Below are 15356 nucleotides of genomic sequence, written 5' to 3'. Positions count from 1 at the left end.
AACGAGAGAGAGAAAAATACAAGAAAAATAAGATGACAGTTAACGAGTGAAATAAGGCAACAAGAGTTTGAATAGAGAAGAATAAGATAACAGTGAGCAGTTATATCTGCAGCTTACAGATGAGAACAGCAGAGAGAAAGTAAAATAGGGTTTAAAGCAGCTCAGAAAAATAAAAAACATCTGGTTGAGAAGAGGAGAAATAACTCAATAAGCATCGGGCTCATTGGGTCGTGAGGTACAGAGCCAAAGAAACTAAACAGTGTTGAATTATTATTATTGGACAGAGAATTGAAGAGAGAATAAAAAGCAAAGAAAACGATACAGGATTTGTAATAAAAGTGAAATATGTTTGAGAGGTAGATTGTTAGGAAGGAAATAAAAAGAAAATAAATTCCAACTACATCCAGACAAACACTATTCTGCTGTTTGTGATTCTGAAACCGGTGTCACAGCTGTCTCTTGGTTGACCTGCTTACTGAACAATATTGATGTGTAACCTCACTCATATGCTCACACACACACACACACACACACACACACACACACACACACACACACACACACACACACACACACACACACACACACACACACACACACACACACACACACACACACACACACACACACACACACACACACACACACACAGATTTTTTAAATAATCGCCATCAAAAATAAGTCATTCAACATTGTACAAACTTTTTCTTGTAAAGTTTGACCCGTGAAACTTGAAAAATTCCAGCTACTGGCTCACAAAATTAATTCTCACAGTATTGATCTCCAAAGTCCGTAGTGTTATCCAACATCAGTACTCTTTAAATTCAGAAAGCAATAATCCTTTAAAGATTTTAAGCAACTGTCTATATATTACAACCATAGCATCCTCTTCCAGGTGCTAAGTATTCATCAGTAGGATGTACAATGGGTCCTACACTATTTACAACTTCAGTCTGTTTAGTCTCTCGAGGAGAGGTTGTGTTGGAGGCAGGAAGTAAAATCATTTCCACATTTCCCAATGATTTCCCACTCGGTCCTGCAGCGTCCATGGATCAGCCAATCCCAGAGTTCAAAAGAGACGTCTGCCCTCCGAGGGGGGTGGTTCAGTACGGGGTGAAGCGGTTGTATCCTCCTCTGTACAAACTGGCCTGTTGACAGAAGCAGTGTGCCAGGTGTGACCAGGGTCTGCTGTTGACCGCACATGTAACAAGATAGCTCCCAACAGAGGAGGTGTGTGTTTGGATTCAACTCACCATTGTACCAACTCCATATGTCGTCGTTGGTCCAACTGAGTGGTGATAGGGATCCGCAGCTGTCGTGTAAATGCGTCCGTATCTGGTCAAAGACATCAGGAGCAGATGTAAATGTCAGATGCCGTAGCTGGTATTCTAGAAAGGCTAAACCAGCCTCCTAGTGTATCTTCTTAAATTATCAAATGAATGCTCCCTTCATAACGGCCTTCTCCACTTTGATTTAATTGAGCCTAGTCGAAGTGAAAGACATTAAGTCTAAAAGAAAATCTGAATTAGCCTTAATAAAACCTGACATGTAGTTTGTGTGTACTTGTAGATTGGAAGTAAAGAACTTGTTGAGTATCTTTCTAGACACAAAAACAAGTACACAACCTCTGTGCCTTGGATGATACATTCACTGTTACTTTACAGATAAAGGGGAAATACAAAACAGAATTATTTATCTTTATCTTTGCCAAGGAGGCTTTTTTTTGTTTGTTTGTCGGCAGGATACGGGTAAACTCAGGCCCGATTTTCACGAGTCTTTGTAGAAGCATGACTCACGGGTCAAGGAAGAACCATTATATTTTGGAGCAGATCCAAATCAAGGGGAGGATACACAAATAATTTTTCATCTGCGCTCTCCAAGGGCACTTCTAGTTTATTGATGTATTCAGTTATATTTTTGACTGATCTAATATCCTTTTACTGCTTCTAACAGTTCCAAGGAGCCATAAAGTAAACGGTATGCGGTCATGATAAAGAAGTGTTTGTAAATGTTGCAAGTGAAAATCTGGCTCAAAAATCTAATTTCAGATATTCAGGCAGATATTTTTACATTCATACCAATATTTGATAAAACACCGGATGCAGTTAAAGATTAAACTTACACTATTACGGCTCAATCGGTCTGGATTTACAAAATAAAAGCTGATTTGTAATCGGTCTGTGAGTGGTGTTTATCTGCCTACCCGTCACTGTAGGTTGCCGTGGCAGCAGATGCTGATTGAGCCATTCTGTAAGCTGCAGGATAGCTACCCTGCACAGAAAGATATAAAACAACATGAATACAGCTACAGCACTTTAAAATGACTGAAAGGAGGAAACGAGTACAGCTACTTACATAGACTTCTGCTCCATACAGTCCATCCTGATATACCATCCTGATAAAAGTGATAAAAACAATATTAACATGTTAAAGCAGTGAGTCAAGTGAATGTAAACCAGACACTGTTACTTGGACACAGAGTCTTACCCAGGGTAGGCGGGCATAGCAGCAGGTGTAGCTGCAGCAGAGCGGATAGTGTTGTAGACGGCTCTGCCTCGACCCCGCAGCGCAGAGCCCCGGTAGGCCAAGGTGGGAGTTGCTACGGGATACGGGAAACTGGCAACTAAAGAAAGAAAATACAGTAGAAATATTGAAAAACACAATACTGGTAGTATCAATACAATAACAGATAGGTCTTATGAAGAAGAAGTTACCTGTATAGAGTTCAGGTGCGTACATCGCCCCCATGACAGGGTTGATCTTCCATCCAGAAGCTACGCAGAAAATCTGAATTAGTTTCACAGGAAACTCCCAGAATCCATCAGCACACAAAGTGATATGTGCAAAAATGAAAGAGGTGTCTTACTTGAAATTTCAGCATTCACAAGAGGCGTCTGGGGCTTCTTGGTAACTACTCTTGCGGTGGCATTATTAACCTGGGCAGACAGAGAACAGGACAAAGGCAATGATAAAAGATAAGCATGCAGAATATTAATGTAGAAATTTAAGTTGGGAATTCTCCCTCACCTCAATCTTTCTCCCCTCCACAATCGTCCCATTCAGCTTTTCTCTTGCTCGGTCAGCCTCACCCGCACTCTCGAAGGTGACAAATCCGAAGCCCTGCAAGTCATATTATTTGATAAGATTCTGCTTTTGTTCATTAAGAAATTAGGTTTCAGTTCTTATGACTCTGTGATGCTCACCTTGGACCCCCTCTCATTGAAGATTATTTCTACATCGAGGATCTTCCCAAATTGCTGAAAATGTCAGAATAAGGAATTTATGTATAAATATTAGAACAGATACAAATAAATCAATTTATTTTATATATATATATATATATATATATATATACAAAAATTGTATGAATACATTGTGTCACTGCATGACACAATGTATGACATATTGAGAAATTCATACCCCAAACATTTGGCGGAGGTCTGGGTCTCTGAAGCGGAACGGGATGTTGGAGACATGGAGGCGTTTCGGTTGGGCCTTACTTGACCCCTCGTCATCACTTCCACTTCCTGCTCCGCCCCCTGATGAGACCGACACGGTCAGCGACTGGGGGTCAGAGGTCAAAGGGGCCAAAACGTCCTCCTGACAGTGAGAGAGTATGAAAATAGGAGGAGGAGGAGAGAAAACGAGCAAAGGGATAGATGAAGAATGGACGGGAAGGAAGAGGACGTGAAAGAACAAACAAAAACAGAAAGATGGAAAACAAAAGATGGAAAAAGAAAGAGAATGAATGAGATGAGAGTAGGTGAGAGGAAAAAATATGGACAGCGCATCAGCAGAAAAGCAAAGAAAGAAAGGGGGTAAAAAAAAAATGAAATAAAGTCAATTCGAGGAACAAATCCGGCAAAATCTTTCAGATAATTCTGTTTGTGTAAAAAATTCAGTCGTGTAAGCATCACATGGCATTAGGCAAAGATCATTTCACAAAGTGATTTGAACCAAAGGTCAAAGAGCATTCAGCAACCAGTGATCCTTCTCAGGCAAATGTGAGGAGGCAGGAAAGGGCTCCATTTTAGTGAGGCGTCTTTAAATGCATGCCTCTATACAGTATAAAGACATTAAAACCTGTACAAAATTAAAAAAATATATATTTCTGACACTAAAACTACGTATGTTCACTCAAGCTGTGGCAAACAGAGTTAAATAACTCCCCTGAAAAGCAATAAAGTCTGTAATTTATTCCTCATATTATCTAAGCAGTTGTAATAATCTGTAATATACATACATTAATATCTAACCTATTAAAATTGCCCCATGCAGAAAATCCAAGGACTAATGTGTCAAAACCAAAACATTCATCATCCCACAATGCACCACGATGCTAGTGTGTGCACGTGTATGTATTGATCAACCAGCATCATCAACCATTGCAGAAGATAAATGTTAATTATATGTTTTTAAGACAAATGAATAAGTCCAAACAAGAAAGAGAGAGTGAAAAGTTCTGCAAGTAAAAGAAAGAAGAAAAAAAACTGTGAGCTTCAGCAGTGAGAGCCAGAGAAGGAGCAGAGTGCGTTGTAAAGATTAAAAAAACATTAAAAAGCAAAGTAAAATTACTGGGAGAGTATTGATATTGCAGTCCTTTATGCAGAAGAGAGGACTTGAGTATTAGCATTCTAGTACCAAGAGGCAGAGAGTAGAAAAGGCCTCAGTGCAGCAGTGAAGAATAACATTAAACCAAAGTAAACAAGGCAAAGAAGGTGCACAGACAGCTTGAGAGGGAAGAGGGTGATGGGGGGAAGGCAAAGAGATAAAAAACTGTACGTTCCACAAGGGTCAGTCTGGGGTCACGGTGCTGCTTTTCTGCCAAGGGTTAAAGGTCATTTGTCAAGGGGCATAATTAATAAGTTGGTGATAGACAGAGAAAGGTACTGAGAAACATTCACACAAAGGAGCGTTTTACACACACAAACGCACACAGGCCACTGGATTAAACTACACTGGTTTGCCACGGCTAACTACTGCAGACTACCACATCCACCCACCCACACACCCACACACACACATACACACACACCACAGACAGGCTACAGAGGAGGGGGAGACAGGGAGAGAGGGTTGAGGTGGGTGGTGGTTTCATATCACGATGCAGAAATGTGTTTCTGGACCTGAGTGATATTTCTGAGGGGGAAAGGGGTTCATCTGGTCAGCCTCCCCCTTTGACCCCCTCCCTCCATGGCGACGTCTGAACTTTCCCCCGAAAATCATCACGGACCCGAGTATGTCAGGGGCTCTAGTAATGAAATATATAGATGGGGCCACAAAACACCATTTATGAGAGGAGGAAGAGAGATGTGTTGCAGCAGGAAACAGAGCCGACCTGCCAAACAGATCAGACTAAACACCTCTGAACTTATCATAGTGGATGTGTAAATGCCTGTAGCAGATTTGATTTGTGTATGCTGCCATTTGATAAGTATCACTAATTTCCGTCTAAATGGAGCCCTGTAAAATTGTTTGAGGTCATGAAAGTGAAAAATCAGTCAAACCAATATTTCAACCTGTTTCCAAATGAAATCATATTTTCAGAGCATTTTCCAGAAACTAGTGTCTGAGCAAGTACAATTTTTACTATGTTCAGCACGTTGGCATGTTAACAGTACATTTCTTTGTGTAAGCGTGCTTACATATACACTTAGCACAAAGCACAGCTGAGGCTCAGAAGAATGTTATTAGTTTTCAATGTATTTTATGTTGAATTAACTGACATTTGGAGCTGATGATGGCGCTTAGTGGTAAAGCCACAAGTTTAAAAAAGTCTTAAGAATTTAGGGACTTTGAATAACAGTAAAAATGTTTGTGTCAATCCGACAAAAACGTTATGTCAAGATATTTTAATCAAAACCAAAACTATGAACCTTATCTGGGGACCATGAATGTCTCTACAAAGTATCATTGCACTCCAGGGATTGTTGTTGAGATATTTATGTGTGGACCAAAGAGTTGGACGAAACCAACAGGCCAACATAACGGGTCATATTGCCGCACTAGCACGGTTAAAAAGGTAGGTTGCTGCACTGGAATCAATAAAACTTTACGTGATTTAAATAAATATTATTGACAAGATGATTTTAAACAGAAACAGGTTGAATGAATCTTACTGCATGGGCAGATATTGTCACCTAATTTTAGAAAGCAAGAAATACACCCACAGACATAATGGCTTGTTGAGAAGAATATTTTTTTTCTGCTGTGTGACAAACATTCTTAAACATCTATTCTTTTACAATCATTTTTCAATTAATTTTCCCTATAGTAATACTTATGTCCTCTATCACAAATGTATGTGATTTGATTGGATGAACCACAAATAACTCACCATACAAAGTGTAAGTTATGACGTGTTCATCCTCGACACACTTAACTGTTATCTTTCAATGGCTTCACAAAATGTCACGGCCATAATCTTGAAAGGTGATCTGTTTTATTGCCTGCTAAATAAGACACAGGGGAGACAGAAAAGTGGGGATGTATTTTCATCAACAAATCCCCACTCAGCCACCGCCCCTCACTTTGAGTGTCAGCGTCATTCCCGTACATGGACACAACAGTGGAAGTGGGCCTCTAAATATAGAAGGAAACTTAATCTGGCCATGTTCCCCTGATAGGATTTATGGACGTTCTACCTGAAGTAGCAGGGTTTCTTGTAACGTTTACTACTGAAGATCATATTTCATAGGGAGTTGCTTGTCATGATGTGCTTCCACTCACAAACTGTTCTCACCGTGTTGCTGGATGTGAGAGCCTCCGACCCGTCCAGCTGAGGGCCCTGATACACTCTGAGCTGGGGATGTTCGGGGTACTCTGAACCGTGGTGTGCAGAGGTAAAATCAAGAGGTGGCATTCTGCCTGCAGATGTTGGTGGACCTTGACCAGGCGGTGGATAGGAGGGTGGAGGGGCGTAGACCTGAGACAGGCCGGGGTCACCGCTGCCCGGGCCGGCCTCCTGAGAGGGACCTCCCTGAAGGAAGAGAGAGAGGGAGGCAGGAATGAGCCTCACAGGACATCAGATGCCAGAGGTGTAAACAAACTAACCACCATATTGTTACTGTTCTTCTGCTTTCAGAATAATGAATTGTTCTAAACTTGAATGCAGTTTATAATGCATAAACAAACATCAGATAAACGCAAATCACTCCAAGGTGAGAATGACAGAAAGAACAATTAAAAACCAAACCTATGAATGTCTTCATGCTTGTTTAAGACCAAATTATTGTAACTTCTGGATCAAATACTAAAATAAAAAGGATCTCTAACTGCCAGTGGTGGAAACTATCATTCGATCAAGTACAGTACTTAAGTTCATTTTTCAGGTACTTGTACTTGCGTATTTCCATTTTCCACTACTTATATTTCTACTTCTACTCCACTACACTTCAAAAGAATATATTGCACTTTTTAATCCACAGCATTTATTTGAGAACTTTGGTTACTTTGCCGATTCATAATAAGAATAAAAAAATATAATCAATTAATACATCTGTATTGTATTTATCTATCTTTATTGATACCTGGAGGGAAATTCAACAACAAAGCATTATATAAATTAATTAAAATCAGGCAAAATGCCAAGTATTTTCTTATTCAAGTTTGCCAAATTTGAAGATTTCCTGCATGTATCTGTTTTTTACTGTAAAGAAATGTACATCTTTTTTTAGACAAAAGAACCTGAAAATAAAGTGACAGGAGTTTGTACTTTTTTCTGACATATAAAATAAATTATCAATGAGTTAACTGAGGAAAAAATAGATCATTTTGGGGTTTAGTTTTTAGTGAATGAGACCAGTCTCATCTTAAGATCTGGTCACTAAAGCTTAATTTCAGTCAAATCACACTTTAAAACTAAATGTTAACTCCTTCCAGTCAGAAACAGAAAGAGTTGAGCTGCGAAATGTAAATGAAAACAGATCACAGAAACAGAAGTGAAAACCATCTCATACAGCGTTGAAACAAGTGATTCCAGTTAGGAGCTAAAAGCATTGTCTTACCCCGTTACTGCATTCTTCGAACTCTGATGCATTTTCCAACAACTGCTGCATCTTTTAATGCAGCTGACCACCCGCCTACTGCACCATAAGTGCTACTCATCCACCAATCACATCAAATGATCTCCAGAGCATAAGGGACCAGGACGCCACACCAGCTGTGGTCATCTGTAGCTGTCAATCACCACATCCCCCACCCACACTTCATTTTAAACACACACACTCTCTGCAGATAGAGCTGTTACCCCAAGGTGAGGTATGAAAGTAAATGCTTCTACAGTTGCAGGTCAGTAGATCATGGTAAAGGTCGACTCTAAGAATATCACGTTTGAGACGGCAACATGGATTTATTACTTTTTCAATCACATTATTTTTAAATAAAATATATCTCCCACCTACTACTTTTCTGAAAAAAGCTCTTTCATTCTTTTCTCGGTAATAATTCAGACTTCATGCTCAAATATTTAAGTATCATAAACCATGCTTTTGTGGCATTAAAGAGTAATGCAACAACTCAAATAATCATATCATACTAAAACACATGGTTAGTACAGTACTAGTTACTACTTACAATACTTTGCAGTTTTGGATTGACTGCATGAACATGAAGTACTTCATAAAATACAACTGTTGTTAGCTAAAATATATCTAAGTTTTTAGTGTAATGAAAAATACAGTATATTCAAAGCTACAGCAACCAGCTGGTTAGCTTAGCTTAGCATAAAGACTGGAAACAGGGGGAAACACTTAGCCTGGCTCACAGTTTTTACAAGTTTCTTTTATGGATTATGACGAGATTTATGTTTATTAGTGATCTTTAAATGTGCTTGTAGGTGGATTTTGTTTAGTTTTTTGGAAAGAGCCAGGATGTTTTCCACTGTTTCCCGTCTTTCTGCTAAACTAAGCTAACTGGATTATTCAATCTTCTTCTTGTCAACATATTTCCCTAAAGGTCAAACTTTTCCCTTAATCGAGCATTCTTCTATTTCAGTATTAATATCTTCCCCTCATTAAAGGATTATAGAAGTCTTTGAATCTCTGTATCCAAACATAACTTTTATCCATGCGTTGAATTACAGGCAAAGTTTGTCAGCCAGCTTTATGATTTAGAGAGATTTATTTTAATTAAAATCTCTCTCAACTTTCATTTTACAAACTCTCATATATCTCTCTATTAGATGTTGCGCTCAAGAGAAAATTAAAGATATGAAGATACAGCGCAATAAAGAAGAAATTGGAGGAAGAATGGTTTAACATGGGTCAAACACATTAGCCAAGTTTCAAACTTCAAACACTAAACTCTCTAGCTGGAAGCATTACAGAGCATCAAGACCCCTTTTATGTTTTCTATTTCGAATATCAGCTTTTACTGTCCAACAAAATATTTAAAGTCAGTTTACCAGAGATTAGACTGTACACATTACTGAACTCTTGTGTTTCTCATTTAGTCTGTTTGTTAAATTAGAGTAGGGGTTCTCTTTCAATATAAAGACTATGAGGCTACAGAGTCAGTAACAGCTGTGCTTTGAGCTAAATGCTAACGTAAACATGCTAAGATTCTAAACCGCTGATATTAAGCAGGTACAATATTTATAATTTTCACAATCTTTGTTTAGCATGTGAGCATGCTAACATTTTTCTAATTGGCAATAAAAACAAAGAACCGCTAAGGATGATGTGATGGCATTTGATTTGCGATACTGAGAAAAATCAAATCAAAAATACCACAATATTTTAGAACAAATATATTCTAGTGTTGACTAGAGTTGGTACTCTGACAAAATATTTTTTTTGATAAATAATCAGTAATGTGGGTATAATGACTAAGGAAATTAGTAGAAGAGCTAGAAAAGTTTGGTAAGTTTAGAAGCCCTACTGGGATTTAAAGTCATTAAAATGGAGCCATTTTAAAAGCCCTGCAATAATGTTTGTTGTTGTGATTCTTTCCATTTCTGGGAATTACAGACTAATGATAGATTCTTCAGTTGGTGTAACTTACAGTATTGTTCTGGATCATGTTTCCAAACATGTCAACACTATCTTGTGTCTGTATTGTGTCCCATTTATCGCATGAAACCACCAATGTCTGACTGCCTCGACCCTCCTCACAGATAAAAAGAGTGCGATGAGTCCAGATAACACAATCTTTTAGATATCACTACCAGTCTTTGTCTTACCTCAGACTGTAACCACCAGCCACTCTGCCTGATTTAGTATCACAGTGTCAGCAGACACTGTGTCCCCCCCTTCTCCTCCTTGCAGGCTTTTTTTGATTTCCATTTGTTCCCTCTTCCTCACTTCTCCCTCCTCAGCTGCCATTTTGTGGTCAGAGGTCAACGGCTCTGAGCCAGGTGCCTGCTGGGACAGCTGCCACAGGATTTACACACAGACGACACTAAACTGCAGATGTGGCCTTTTAGTGCCGGCCAAGTTACAAATGTTAGTGAACATGGATCTTATTGAGTGAAACTAAATATCTATTTTTCCACCTGTTCATTCTCAACATCTTGCAGGTTCCTTTAATAATATTATAAAATATATTTTGGGGGATTTTACCAGATGAAGAGAAAGATGGGGGAGAAACAGAAGGCAAACACATGTGACCAAAGTCCCTGAGCGGATTTAAAACTTAAACTTTTCAAACAGAGGTTTAACTTCAATATGGAAACATTTCTACAGAAAACTGCTGAGTAGCTGCTCAACCCTTGCAAATATAACATTTTTAGGTAGTAAAAAGTCCAGATTGTTTTTGGAGAAGAATCTCAGTCCAAAGGCCTTGAACCTATCATTTTGGTTACAGTCACCTCCAAACAATACCTCTCTTTTCTCAAAGTACCCATCTAAGCTAAAAATATTGTTGTGAATATAATACTTGAACAGCTAAAAACTCAATCTTTAAATGCACAACAGGCGAGTTTCACACCTATTATAAGTAGAGTTGAGTGCAGAAAACAAGAAAGGTGACAGAATCTCCTCCTGTGATTATCTGCTAAGGAGAGCAGGGCTAAAAATACAGCTGTTGTGAAGCACAGGGACAAGATAGAGAGATACCAGATGCATTGTGGCATTAATGGTATGTCAGGGACACTTAGAAACACACACACACACAAACACATATACACACACTTGTACCGCCTGCTGGCATCACTGAGACCAGTGGACTAAAGATAACCCCTAATGTTTCCTAATCTAATCTCCTCTGTGCATTAATGTTTAGTCACTATCAAACAATACGACACTTAACAAAATAAGATGTAATATGTGACTGCTTATCTTTATTCTTGTGAATTTTGTGAAAGATGCTAAAAATAAACTTGACTTGCTTACTTTACTTACATATTCATTAACTGAAGGAAATTAAGGCCCTTTGGTTTCTTCTGGTGAATTAAATATTTTCCTCCTCACTATTGTCTGGATGGTTTATTGGCTACACTGACATTCATTTCTAATTTACAATGAAAACAATATATAGACCTTAAGGAATTAGTTGATCAACAGAACAAAAAAGGATTATGTCTCAGTAATTTGTTAAGCAAAAAATGCTAAAGTTTTGTTGGTTTCAGATTCTTAGATGTGAAAATTTGCTAATTTCTTAAATTCCTTAGTATTCTGTGATATTTAAAAAGATTAGCTTTGGGTTCTCGAGTTTTGGTCACATGTAAACTAGGGGTTCAAGAAATGGTTATTTGTTGTTGAACCCAAACTCATTCAGCAATGGATTGTATTCAAATTTGTACTCATATAATGACACATATTTTCTTATTTCAAACCCCTGATTCCATAGTCACCTTATGAAGTCTCAACAAACGGGACATTTGATGACGCAGGGTTGTGAAGACAAACATTTATGTGAGAGCAAATTAAGTTTGAGTTTACCTGAACCATGCTGGGGTAGCATGTGGTTGTCTGTGGGTAGACAGGGAGTCCATAAGGCTGGAGAATCACAGTGGGTGAGGAGAGCATGGCCCAAAAACCACGCACAAGGAGACAGGGAAAGGTGGAAGACGGGAGGAAGAGGAGAAGGAGAGCAGGGGAAAAGGAAGGGGTATTATGCAGACAGGAGAGAAGGCGATAAGACTGGGGAAAAAAGAAGAAGAAAAAAACCCAACAGGAGAAAACAAAATCCAAGAGGGCGAGGGAAAGGAGGTTAAGACTCAATTCAACCTCACAGATGAAGAAAACACAAAGAAAGTCCACAAAACAACCGATGTCCTGTCCAGATTAGACAGGATTCAGAGCAATGAAAGAGAAAGCAAGTGAGCCTCTGTGTCCATCGGTTGATCATGCAGCCTGACAGACAGAAACACATGCCGAGGGTCCCGTTTCAGAGTTATATAAATAGTCACCCATGTCCTTCTCTCTGTGTTTACCACCTTACCACCCCTCACCCTTAAACCTGGTGTCATGTAAGACTTCACACCACATGTTACACACAGCTTATTCAACAGTGAATGAGAAAACCCTGAATAGGCCACAAAGCAGTTAATTTGACTCTTTGTGTAAAGTTATCATATAGTTGTGTGCTCCACCAGCTAAAAATCTGTTTTTTTAATTAAATTTAAGGTAGGGCTATGTGAATTTGTGAATTGTACTAATGACACACATATATGAGGGCAAGCATGAAAACGCACACTTGTTTGAAACTAAAGACATACAGTCAGTATTTTCAGCTGTTCTTTTTCCTGTTTGACCAACAGAGGGCGACAAGTCGGACATTTCCACTTCCGTTCCGGCGCAGAGGTGCATTCTGGGATATGTTGTCCTGGCGTCGGCCCTATAAATAGATGGGAGCTTCCCTCAACGCTCTCTTTCACTGCGCTGGCCTGACCGAGAAGGTAAATGATAAGACCTCATGCCTTCACAAATTCACAGCATTTGGACCTTTTAGATATACTGACTTGCATGGGCATTCAAAAGTAAACGTAGTTCTTTAGGTGAATGTGTATTTTAATTAACTAAAGTATGCTTTTGAAATGGATAGTTAAAGTGTAAAGCTAGTTCAGCTAGGCTAACGCTAGCTCGTCACATTACACCACGTGGTGCAGCTGTGGCCTAGTAGTAGGTTTGTCAAATGGTACTTACACCATTTCTTGTCACAAATATATTGAATGAAGCTTTAATAGCGTAGCAGTGTTCATTTATTTCCACATATCTTTACTTGAACAAAATGAAACGTTATGTCTCAGTTGGGACGTTTAACCGCGAGTATAGTTAACATCCCAGTAATATAGTTGGCCATGTTATTGTAAATTATGATACTTTTGTAAGATGCAACAGCAGAAACAAAATGATGTTTTGAACAGGTCTGTTCAGATGAAGATGTATTGCCATACGTTGTAGCAGTGTGCACTATATTCTTCAATAACAAATAATTAGGCTGCAACTTTTAGTGTTATGAAATTAAGTCTATTCTGTGTGAATGGGACTAGCATAAGTGGATTCCTGCTTATTATTTATGCTTTAAATATTTACCCCTTTTCTAAATGAACTAACATAATTTCTGTTATGTTGCAGGTCCCTATAAGCCGCCATGCCCGTTGCCAGGAGTTGGGTTTGTCGCAAGACTTATGTCACCCCCCGCCGTCCTTTCGAGAAGTCCCGTCTCGACCAGGAGTTGAAACTCATTGGTATGCTGAGCTATCATTAACACCAGTGTATTAAAAGTTATACTTTGTGTTGTCCTCTTTGGTCTAGATGGCAGCGACCTTTAACCGTTTTACTGTCCCATCTTCTTTTAAGGCGAGTATGGTCTGAGGAACAAGCGTGAGGTGTGGAGGGTCAAGTTCACCCTGGCCAAGATTCGCAAAGCTGCCAGAGAGCTGCTCACTCTTGACGAGAAGGACCCCAAGCGTCTGTTTGAAGGTATGCAAAATTAATTAAAATACAGTTTTGAGCGGTGTATTGGCCGATGATTTAAACACTTTTTTGCATCAGACTTCTCCATGGTGTCAAGAATTCCTCGTCAATGAGGCCAATATTTCCATTTTACTCAATTTGCCTTAAGCACATTGTATGTACCTGTATGTTGGATTGTTAAATCACTCCTGTGTGGTTTCCCAGGTAATGCTTTGCTCAGGCGTCTGGTGAGGATCGGTGTACTCGATGAGGGTAAGATGAAGCTGGATTACATCCTGGGTCTGAAAGTTGAAGATTTCTTGGAGAGGAGGCTGCAGACGCAGGTCTTCAAGCTTGGACTTGCCAAAAGCATCCACCATGCTCGTGTCCTTATCCGCCAGAGGCACATTCGGTAAGCTCTAAGGCACCAGGGGAACAAACGTCAAATAATCCCGGGGCTCACAAGTCTTATGAGGACTCATCAGAAACTCAATGCTTCCTCTTTCATCAGAGGACCATCAACTTGTAACGCTCTCGGCTGAGAACAGTTAAACATTTCATCAAGGTCAATTCGGTATAAAAACCGTATACCTTGTCAGTAAACATTGCCCAGAGCCAATCCAGCCACTGAGGGCTTGGACTTTGCCACTGTTGTGTTGTGGCTTTCAGGTAAAGTATACGGGGATTGCACCTCGGGCAATTGTATTAGTTCCTTCAACTTGTATGATGTACTTAATACTGTTAAGAATTAATCTCAGTGAAGCCAGTCGTAATAAAATAGTAAATTTCTTATTTTTTGCTCTTTAAAGCAGTACTTTCAAAATGGGACTATGGAAGTTTCTAAAGTATATCTTTGTTTGTCTCGGCAGTGTGCGCAAGCAGGTGGTGAACATCCCCTCCTTTGTGGTTCGCCTGGACAGCCAGAAGCACATTGACTTCTCCCTGAGGTCTCCATACGGTGGTGGACGCCCAGGCCGCGTCAAGCGAAAGAACGCCAAGAAGGGCCAGGGTGGAGCTGGAGGAGCTGACGATGAGGAGGAGGATTAAGAAGGTTGTCGTCCAGGGAGTGTCTTGATACTACCTGTTCTGACAAATTTTCAATAAAAACATTTGGTCTGACCAGAGAACTGAGTAGTTTGTTTTTTGTCGTACCAGAATAGTGGCTCACATGAAGTCTATTATATAACATTATTATATAAAGTCTAATTATACGACTTGGGACACGTTTATATTGCATAATTGTGGACATGAGAAGGGAAAGTAGTTCTATTAGTCTGAGAAGAGTGATTCCCTGTACAATGATCTACTTCAGGATATGGAGTGCATTAGATATGAATGTCTGGGTTATCCCATGTACTGTATATAAGCAATTCAAGGATATGGAGTTTATATAAATATATATTTTGTAACAAATTGGGATTCAATATAAATAGCGTAGTGCAACCCTGTTGTACATTGAAATGTAAAAACCTTAAGTCCCAATGGTTCAGTTAGCACCCCTAAAGTTACAATGGTACA

General features: G+C 39.3%; 2 protein-coding genes across 2 annotated transcripts; one reads left to right on the top strand and one right to left on the bottom strand.

Annotated features, from left to right (window-relative positions):
* Positions 1-1063: 1063 nt before the first annotated feature.
* On the bottom strand, positions 1064-11966 carry rbfox1l (RNA binding fox-1 homolog 1, like). Its single transcript, XM_054621696.1, has 12 exons — positions 11880-11966; positions 6743-6979; positions 3421-3600; positions 3204-3257; positions 3028-3120; positions 2867-2936; positions 2715-2774; positions 2488-2623; positions 2356-2395; positions 2204-2271; positions 1254-1335; positions 1064-1148 (listed from the first exon to the last, which is right to left on the bottom strand). Exons 1-12 carry the CDS (start codon positions 11964-11966, stop codon positions 1104-1106), a joined length of 1152 nt encoding a protein of 383 aa, XP_054477671.1. The 3' UTR covers positions 1064-1103.
* Positions 11967-12789: 823 nt separating this feature from the next.
* On the top strand, positions 12790-14965 carry rps9 (ribosomal protein S9). The gene is made up of 5 exons (XM_054621715.1): positions 12790-12838; positions 13518-13630; positions 13743-13865; positions 14064-14250; positions 14708-14965. The coding sequence occupies exons 2-5, from the start codon at positions 13534-13536 to the stop codon at positions 14883-14885; spliced, it is 585 nt and encodes a 194-aa protein (XP_054477690.1). The 5' UTR covers positions 12790-12838; positions 13518-13533; the 3' UTR covers positions 14886-14965.
* Positions 14966-15356: the final 391 nt, after the last annotated feature.

This window comes from Anoplopoma fimbria, chromosome 20, assembly GCF_027596085.1.
Source record: "Anoplopoma fimbria isolate UVic2021 breed Golden Eagle Sablefish chromosome 20, Afim_UVic_2022, whole genome shotgun sequence".
Taxonomy (NCBI): domain Eukaryota; kingdom Metazoa; phylum Chordata; class Actinopteri; order Perciformes; family Anoplopomatidae; genus Anoplopoma; species Anoplopoma fimbria.
Note: the sequence above shows the minus strand (reverse complement) of the source record. Positions and strands in the feature narration are given on the sequence as shown.

Coding starts and splice junctions, on each gene's coding strand:
- rps9 (XM_054621715.1), top strand. CDS start 13,534: ATGCCCGTTGCCAGGAGTTGGGTTTGTCGCAAGACTTATGTCACCCCC. Junction 13,631..13,742: donor CCAGGAGTTGAAACTCATTG/GTATGCTGAGCT, acceptor TCTTCTTTTAAG/GCGAGTATGGTCTGAGGAAC. Junction 14,251..14,707: donor ATCCGCCAGAGGCACATTCG/GTAAGCTCTAAG, acceptor TTGTCTCGGCAG/TGTGCGCAAGCAGGTGGTGA.
- rbfox1l (XM_054621696.1), bottom strand. CDS start 11,966: ATGCTCTCCTCACCCACTGTGATTCTCCAGCCTTATGGACTCCCTGTC. Junction 2,937..3,027: donor TGGAGGGGAGAAAGATTGAG/GTGAGGGAGAAT, acceptor CTGTCTGCCCAG/GTTAATAATGCCACCGCAAG. Junction 1,336..2,203: donor ACGGCAACCTACAGTGACGG/GTAGGCAGATAA, acceptor GTCTTTGACCAG/ATACGGACGCATTTACACGA.